Raw genomic sequence first — 9,079 nt, 5'->3', positions numbered from 1 at the left:
TCCTTATTTTCCACGTGCCTTGGCATGGTTTCCAGGAGGGTCTGCTCCACGGTCTCGCCGGGCACTGACCGGCCTGTAGTTCCCCGCATCTTCCCTTGTCCCCATTTTTCAAATGGGGGTTTTCTTTCCCCTTTTACAGTCAGTCGAAACTTCACCAAACTGCCACAACTTCTCAAATACGATGGAAGAACTGTCAGCAGCAAAGATAATTAAGGGGATTCAAAATGTATGTCAGTGAGGGCGAAGAGTCTGCAAATGGAGCTGCCAAAAATAATAGAGAGAGTGCTGGAAATCTTTGCGTTTGCGGCAAAGCGAGGGGGTGCTGCCGTTCCCCCGGGCAAGGGCACGTTTCCACACATGGGTGTTTCTGGGTTACGTGGTCAGGGTAACTAGCACAGGGGGGGTTGAAAACTGGTGGATTTGAGTACCTCTCACTTCCTAATAGCCATTTTTAATCACTATGAAAATAGTGGGGAAATTTAAAAAGAGATTTGGAGATTTGGCCCCCTTGCAGCCTTCCAGTGCCTAAAGGGGCTCCAGGAGAGCTGGGGAGGGGCTTTTTGCAAGGGCATGGAGTGATAGGATGAGGGGGAACGGCTTCAAACTGGAAGAGGGGAGATTTAGATTAGATATTAGGAAGAGATTTTTCACTCTGAGGGCGGTGAGCCCCTGGCGCAGGGTGCCCCGAGAAGCTGTGGCTGCCCCATCCCTGGAGGTGTTCAAGGCCGGGTTGGACGGGGCTGGGAGCAACCTGGGCTGGGGGGAGGTGTCCCTGCCCAGGGCAGGGGAGTGGAACGAGATGGTCTTGAAGGTCCCTTCCAACCCAAACCACTCTGTGATTCTATGATTCCGTGTCTTTTTTGTTACTCTTTGCAATTTTCTCCCAGTCACTGCGTGAAGGGACGGAAGGGTGGAAGAGCCCTCCCCCGCAGTGTGCGGTGAACGTTGTTCATCTTCTGCAGTGACATAACCCAAAAATAAACTGAAACATGAAGGAGCCGGGTTGCCCCCCCCATCCCCCTATCCCTCTCCCCCCCCCCCCCCCAGTTCCTCTATCCCCCTTCCTCCCCCCATCCCTCCTCCCCCCCCCGCAGGTCCCCGGGGCTCCGCGGGGGCGGGCGGCACGGCGGCGGGGTTGGAGGAGGATGAGGATGAGGATGCGCGGAGGGAGCCCGGGGTGAGGAGGATGACGCTGACGAAGAAGCTGAGGCGCGCAGGGAGGCTGCGGGGCGTGGCGCGGGGGCGTGGCGCGGGGGCGTGTCGGGGGGGCGTGGCTAGGAGGCGTGGCGCGGCGCGGGGCGGTGCCCTCGCCCGGTGCGGGGGGGGTCGCGCCGCCGCTGCCGCCGGCTCCGCGTGGGTGGCGGCCGCGCAGAGCGGAGCCTCCGCGGCCGCAGAGCGGCGGGCCGGGCTGTGCCGGGCCTGGGGCGGGCGGGGGGGGGAGGAGGAGGAGGAGGAGGAGGAGGAAGAGGAAGAGGAAGGGGGTCCGGGCCGGGCTCGGTGGGGCGGGCGGGAGGGAGGGTGGCGCCGCCGCCGCCGCTGCCGCTGCTGCTGCGCGGAGCATCGCGGAGCATCGCGGAGCATGTCGGCGCTGCGGAGGAAGCTGGGGGACGAGTACCAGGTGGTGAGCACCTCTGCCAGCGGTGGGGGGCTGCCACCCCCCCGGGCGGCCCCGCGGGGGAAGCGGCAGCGGTTCGTGGATAAGAACGGGCGGTGTAACGTGCAGCACGGGAACCTGGGGGGGGAGACCAGCCGGTACCTCTCGGACCTCTTCACCACGCTGGTGGACCTCAAGTGGCGCTGGAACCTCTTCATCTTCATCCTCACCTACACCGTGGCCTGGCTCTTCATGGCCTCCATGTGGTGGGTGATCGCCTACATGCGGGGCGACCTGAACAAGGCGCACGACGACAGCTACACCCCCTGCGTGGCCAACGTCTACAACTTCCCCTCCGCCTTCCTCTTCTTCATCGAGACCGAGGCTACCATCGGCTACGGGTACCGCTACATCACGGACAAATGCCCTGAGGGCATCATCCTCTTCCTCTTCCAGTCCATCCTGGGCTCCATCGTGGATGCCTTCCTCATCGGCTGCATGTTCATCAAGATGTCTCAGCCCAAGAAGAGGGCCGAGACCCTGATGTTCAGCGAGCACGCCGCCATCTCCATGCGGGACGGCAAGCTCACCCTCATGTTCCGGGTGGGCAACCTCCGCAACAGCCACATGGTCTCCGCGCAGATCCGCTGCAAGCTGCTCAAAGTAAGTAGGGTGCCTGCCACGCTTGCCCCACTGCCACCGCCGCTCCCCTGGGGATATCCCACTGTCCCCCTCCGTGTCCCCACCTCCGCGGTGCCCCAGAGCTGCCCGCCCTTCCGTGCACCCTTTTGGCTTTGCCGTCCCTCGCTCCTGCCCGGGGCTGCCTCCGTGTCCCTGCGATGCTCTTCGGGCTCAGCCGATTGATTCGCAACCGTCTGATTTACTGGCAGCCTTGTAGGATAGTGGTTATATTCAGCACTGGGTTTACATGCATATTTATATATTTCTATAAAATGCTAGATTTCTCTGACAAGTAAATACTCTGCAGCTTGAATTCCTCGGCGTGCCTTTTAAAAGAAAGCTGTTTGCCTCTCTGGCGTATTTTTGCGTTTTCGGGCGACGGTGAGTCCAGTCAGGCAGAACTTTATTTACATGAACTTCATGGAAAGCAGAATGCCAGGGTTAGACAGTTAAAAATCCTTCTAACGGCCCTGTATGTGTAGGGAAAATCGAGTGTTTATTTGAGGCTTAGCTCCAACGGCTGCATATTCATAGGGGAGATGAAATAAATGTGGAGTGGGTGGAAGGGGCCGGCTCGGCTGACGTTTGACGCATGCAGAGCATCCCGCATGTTTCCGTGCCTGGCGGGGGATGCGGGTGCCCTGTCCTCGGGGTGGGTGGGTGCTCTGCAGGGGCAGGCGGGGGTCCCCTAGCCCGGGGGGGGACCCCACTTGGATGCTGCCCTGCTTTCTTCCCCACTCCTCTGGCTGCCCCCCGCGGAGGGACCCTCATCCCCTGTCTGCTGCGCCCGCATCTGGTTTTGCTCGGAGGCTTCTGAAGTTACCGTGTTTTGGCCCAAATACGTTTTTCGGATGGGGGTGTTGCAGGCAGGATCGTCGCGGCGTTCGGTGGGGGCTGCAGGACCCTCACGGCGTCCTAAACCGTGGGGGAGTCTGTGGCTGAAAGGAGGGGTGTCCACACTCAACAAGCTCCGGGGGAAGGGGAATTTAAAGAACCTCCGTAATTCCGTTTGTCTCCTCGCTGCCGCGCCGGACGATGGCTGTAGCCGGGGACTGCCGTCGGTGAAGGCGCTCTCCCTGCAGCTGACCTGGAGGCGCCTATTCCCGTTCTTTTCTTTTTGAATAATCAGCTGGGGTCTCAGTTACGCTTTTCCCCGATCCGAGCTAGCCCTGATTGTTTCCTCCTGTCAGGAGTTTAGACGGGTAAACTGAATGACGTGTAATTAGCCTGGTAAGTAATCATCCGGTCTTTAGAGGGCACCACGGTGACCCCTCCAACCGCCTCCTGCGAGGAGGCCGTCCTGACTAGGGAGAGGTCGGACTGACACCTTTAACCTACATCTTTAATAGCTTTAAAGAATCCAAAAGAGTCATTTCCATGACAAATTTTGGAATTAGCCCTTTTTGTACCCAGAGGTGCCGCAGGGGGAATTTTAAAAGTCGGAGCGTAAAACTTAGTGTGGCTCCACCAAATTTCCCGAACTTTACGTTTGTGAAGGAGCGGCTTCGTAGCTGTCGTTTGCTCTGGTTTCGTGTCGGCGGTGCTGTGGTCGGCGGGAGTGAAGGTTTCGGTATGAAAACCAGCAAGAAAGCCAGAGGAGCCCGGGGAGCCTCGGCAGCTCAGGCGATGCGAGCTGTCCCCGCGGCCTGGGGCTCCTGGCCAAAAAAGATAAAAAATAAATAAATAAATAAATAAAAGGTATTGGAGGAGGGAGAGCGATCTCTCTTCAGGGGTTTCGGCCGCACACGGACAGTCTTTCCGGTGCGCAAGAGGGGGAGCGTGTGGCAGGGAGTGGGATGGGGATCGATGCTTCAGTATTTCTGCTTTGGGTTGCACGTAACGTTTATTGCGGGTTCATCGGCAAAACTGGGAGGGCAGAGTTAACTGTAGCAGGGCTGCTCACAGATTTTCTGCCAAAAACGCTTCTTTTTTTTTGCTAAGAAGTTATTCTGCTTGCAAAATCTATGTAAAATTGGAAATCCCAATACACCGTTCTAAATTTTTTAAAATTTGTATTTTTTTTTGGCCAGTAAGCTTAGACTATACTGGAGGAAAGAAACAAATATAAAACCTTAAAAGTGGCAAGTTAGTGCAAAGGCTCATTCATTGTAATTTTTTTTTTTTTTTTTAACGAATCTCCAAGGTTGAGAGGAACTTGGATGAAACTTAGAAGCTCCTGACTTTCCTCCCGAGGTTACACTGAGCCAAAAGAGCCACTCAAGGTCATTTCTTCCTGCAAATGCATTGGCGCCAGGAGCAAACGGTCAATGGGAGGTGTTCTCACGCCCTCCTGCGGGGTGGACGCTGCCTGTAGCTCGGGGGTAGCTGTAAAATAATATTTGGTTTGTCTATAACGTTTTAGCTCTCGATCTTTATCTCAATTCCCTCCGAGCAGAAGCGATCGTACTTTGTGGATGTGACTTTGCAGCTGAATAATGTAACACTGATTTTACTGCAGCTGTAAAATAAGGTGTTTTGGCTTTTTTTTTTTTTTTTTTTTTTTTTTTTTTGTGGCAGACATGCTGGGTTCCCCGGGCACCCCATGAGCTTCAGGGCAAGCTGCGGTGGTGTGTCGGTGCGGTGGGAGGGGGAGGAGGGTCCCCTCCGGCACCGCGGGGGGGGTTACAGCTCGTGGCACCCGGGCAGAGCCCACCCGCTCCTCACCTCGCGCCCCATCGTTGTCTTCCCCCTCCTCGGGAGTTCACGCCGGTTTCTCCGGGCTGTGCTGTGTCCCTCAAGTACCTCATTGTCTTTAACTCTCTTTTTTCACCGATATTCCATCTGTTAATGGAATTATATATTCCGTTAATCTGTTAAGATGTACGTTATATAGGATTTTTATTTTTTTTTTTTTCCAAACTAATAGATCACCCCGCTTCGGCATCCTCTCCTGTGCCTCAGTAAGGGGGGTTTTGGCTGGTTGGTTCGGACGAAGGTTTCGGGGCAGGTAGCGCTGCGTGTTCCCTGGATCGTGCTTGGGAAGCGTCCATGGGGGAGTGCCGTGCGAAGCCAAAACGCTTTGGACAGTGGCAGCGGTCGCCGAAAACCCCGACAGAGGAGCCAGAGGGCAGAACTAGGGAGGATTCTCCGAGCAGCCCTTGAAAGGGCTCCCCCAAACCGTGACCCTACATAACGACGCCTGGTGAACGCAACTCCTAATTGCATCTCGTTGGCTCTGACCCCCGACCACTGTTTTCCTCTGTCCCGAAGCCAAGCCGGGCACTGGGGTCTCGGTGTCCCCAGAGGGACAAAGTCCCCCAGAAGTGGTGGCCAAGAAAGCCACCGGCATCCTGGCTGGTCTTAGAAATAGCGTGGCCAGCAGAAGTAGGGAGGTGATTGTGCCCCTGTACTCAGCACTGGTGAGGCCACACCTCGAGTATGGTGTCCAGTTTTGGGCACCTCAATACAAGAGAGATATGGAGGTGCTGGAGCGAGTGCAGAGGAGGGCAACGAAGCTGGTGAAGGGCCTCGCAGGCAAATCCTATGAAGAGCGGCTGAAGGAGCTGGGACTGGTTAGTTTGGGGAGGAGGAGGCTGAGGGGAGACCTCATCACTCTCTACAACTATTTGAAAGGACACCGTAGAGAGGTTGGTGCTGGTCTCTTCTCACAGGTAATTAATGACAGAACAAGAGGGAATGGCTTCAAGCTCCAACAGTGTGGAGTTAGACTGAACATTAGGAAAGAATTTTTCCCAGAAAGGGTGGTCGGGCATTGGAATAGACTGCCCAGGGAGGTGGTTGAGTCCCCATCCCTGGATGTGTTTAAGAGAGGTTTAGATGTGGTGTTGGGGGATATGGTGTAGGGGAGAACTTTGTAGAGTAGGGTAGGTGGTTGGACGCGATGATCCCAAGGGTCTCTTCCCACCTAGACAATTCCATGATTTGATGATTCTAAGTGGGCCAACCTTCTCCTCCCCCGTGGCTATGGCAACGCTGCGGGGCAGATGTCGGGTGGAAGCAGTTCCCTCCCCAGGGCAGATCCCTGCCCTGCTTACGGGCGTTATTTGGGGCCTTCGCTCGTGTTTTTGTCTTTTTATTGAAAAGTAGACTTCTCTCTATAGAAAGAACAAACAAAACCCCGCAGGCAGGATGTTTATGCAGATGTGCTCTAGATGTTCCTTGGCTCTGCTGTCTCTCTCTGGAACCGCCTGGCGTACGCCGGGATGGGGTCGCACAGGCAGGTGTGATAAATCTGAATTTTCACACGCAGAAATTTAAGCGCGTTTCCCAGCCGGAACTTCGGGGCGGCGAAACCACGCGATTGTTTGTTTGGGATTAGATCGCCTTCAAATCCAGCCACCATTCAGGGGAAATTTTAAAAATAGAAACCAAATCCTAAGCGAGGCGCATAATCCGGTTTTGCTCTGTCTGCCGCCTTTTGCTTTCAGGCTCCCAACTGCTCCCCCCCCAACCCCCCCCTGCCCCCAGACCAGCGTTTTACTGGGAGCACAGGACTGGGTTTCTCTGGGAGCCGCTGGTGTCACTGGTGGGAGCGCTGATAGTCCGGAGGTGACGGCTGCGCCGGTCCCTGTCTCACAGTGCATCACCCCCACCCCGATTACATACGGAGTATGGCATGTCTGGATAATGAGGAGATGGAGACAGAGTTAGAGGAAAAGTTAGAGGAATGATCACGCTTCTTCCTGCAAATGTAATCGTGCTCCCATTAAAAAGAAAAAAAATCCCATTTTGAGTCAGTGGTATTGCTCAATATGGGGAGGTTTGTGTCGGGTCGGAACGTGGGGAATGATGGAAACGCATCTGAAGTAGTGGTTTGCCGTCGGGTTTTGGCTGCGTGTGATGAATACAACAGTTTGCAAATCTTCCTTGTAAAATCCGAACAGCAAATAATGGAAAAATTCCCCAATAAAAATAACGACTGGAAAGGGCTATAACGTTCTGTTCCTGCCTATTCGTAACACGGGGAGGAGAAATAAAAAGTGGGAATAAAAGGCGGGGAGGGAGCGCTTGGGCAGGGCTGCGCTGATCCCGGTGCTGCCTCCGGGCAGGGCAGCGGAGCCGAGCTGGCAGCGAGGCAAACCAGCCGGGGCGCCCCATTCGAGGTTTCGGCTCTAGGTGGGATTTTTATGGCCTTTATGTAGCTGTTAAATCGTGCCTTGTAGCATCTTAGCGGGCAGCTCTCGGCAAAACAGCCACAGCATCCCCTTCTCCCGCCTTCTGTTGTCCAAAGGGCAGTGACCTGACACCGTCCCCGGAGAGCCGCCTGCCCGCCCGATTCGGGGCTGGGGTCGGTGGTCGTTAGTCGGCACTGGGAATCTCTCTCTTATGGGAAAAGCTGGTAATTAATCAACCTGCGGCCACGTTCCGCAAGGAGCTCCCGGACCACCCCTCGCGGGAGGGACTCAGGCGGTGGCTGTGAGCCCTCCCCTGCGCTCGCTCTGCCGCAACGTGGGTTTTGTGAGGTTTTGGGGATCCCGAGGGGAGATCCCGGGCAGGGACCTGCTCTGGGCCGGCTGGTCGGGCACGGGGTGGTGTGCGAAGCCGGTGAAGGGCGGGCTGGATGTGTCTTCTCCTCCCGATGGGCGATGCTGCGGGTCGGTGGCAGAGCCATCATTCGTGTCCCTCCAGGGCTGCCGTGGTGGTGAGCTGCAACTGCAGTAAGACGTGTGGTAGAAATAATTTGTCCCCACTCTGCGCGGCCAGCGCTGGGTTTCCACCCCTTTCATGACCGCGTCGCTGGACCGGGGTTTGCCTCGCGTGAGGGGTGGTGCAGAGCGCTGTCGGGGATGTGGGATGCTGCGAGGATGCTATCGGGATGCCATTGTCAGGATGCCATTGTCAGGATGCCATTGTCGGGATGCCGTCGGGGTGCCTCAGGGATGGCTGCCCCCAGGCTGATGTCTCTCTCTGTCTCTCCCCTCGCTGCATGTCCAGTCCCGCCAGACCCCGGAGGGTGAGTTCCTCCCGCTCGATCAGCTGGAGCTGGACGTGGGCTTCAGCACGGGGGCCGACCAGCTTTTCCTCGTGTCCCCGCTCACCATCTGCCACGTGATAGACGCCAAGAGCCCCTTCTACGACCTCTCCCAGCGCAGCATGCAAACGGAGCAGTTCGAGATTGTCGTCATCCTGGAGGGCATCGTGGAAACGACGGGTGAGTAGAGAAAGCAGATGCTCTGTGAACACAGATGTCGCCCCGCAGGTCTCACCGTCGGCGCTCGCAGAACCGGGCGATTCCCGGTGCCCTTTGAGCCGACGACACGGTCAGATTTTGCAAACGCGTCGAGACGGCCCAAGTCATATTTTCCGACCAAGTGAAAACGTTGGAGGGTTTTTTTGGCAATATGTCTCTGTTACCAAGGCGATGCACTGCGGTGCTCCCGGCGGGGCCGAGAAACCTGCGCCGCGGTTGCCGCCGGGGCTGCGGGGCTGCGCAGCGGGGCGGGCAGTGCTGCATCCATCGCCCGGCAGCGATGCGGCCGCCGCGGACCGCGCCGGGGATGGATGCTGCCGGTGCCCGGGGCGGCTGGGGGCAGCAGAGGTGAATCGTCCGCGCTGTTGAAGGGACGCTCCCTGATATTTCAAGGCAAACTTCCCAATATCTCAAGAAAAACTCCCTGATATTTCAAGAAAAACTGCCTGCTGTTAGCATAGCTGGTTCATGTCAGGATTTTGGGGCTGACATGACGACCAGAGGACTCTAGGTTTTGTTTGTTTTTTTTTTTTTTTCTCCCAGAACTGTTCTAAACCACAAATGATTGAAGAGAAGGAGTTTTGTAAATAACCCCTTAGAATTTTAAAACAAAGCGGTGTGTTTGTACACTCCGGAGTTTGTTTTTGTGAATA

The 9,079-nt window shown here is 56.2% G+C and overlaps 1 protein-coding gene across 1 annotated transcript in view; it reads left to right on the top strand.

The window, feature by feature from the left end:
* Nucleotides 1-1,579: 1,579 nt before the first annotated feature.
* The window catches only part of KCNJ3 (potassium inwardly rectifying channel subfamily J member 3), a gene marked incomplete at both ends in the record, with an annotated part of 59,039 nt that continues 51,539 nt past the window's right edge, over nt 1,580-9,079 (top strand). Inside the window, 2 exons of the mRNA XM_082483716.1 lie at nt 1,580-2,257; nt 8,171-8,387. Coding sequence (XP_082339842.1) covers nt 1,580-2,257; nt 8,171-8,387 — 895 coding nt within the window. The remainder of the gene's footprint in view (nt 2,258-8,170; nt 8,388-9,079) is intronic.

The sequence above is a fragment of the Vanellus vanellus genome (assembly GCF_965231255.1).
Source record: "Vanellus vanellus genome assembly, chromosome: 5".
Taxonomy (NCBI): Eukaryota; Metazoa; Chordata; class Aves; order Charadriiformes; family Charadriidae; genus Vanellus; species Vanellus vanellus.
This window is presented reverse-complemented; position numbering and strand designations above follow the sequence as displayed.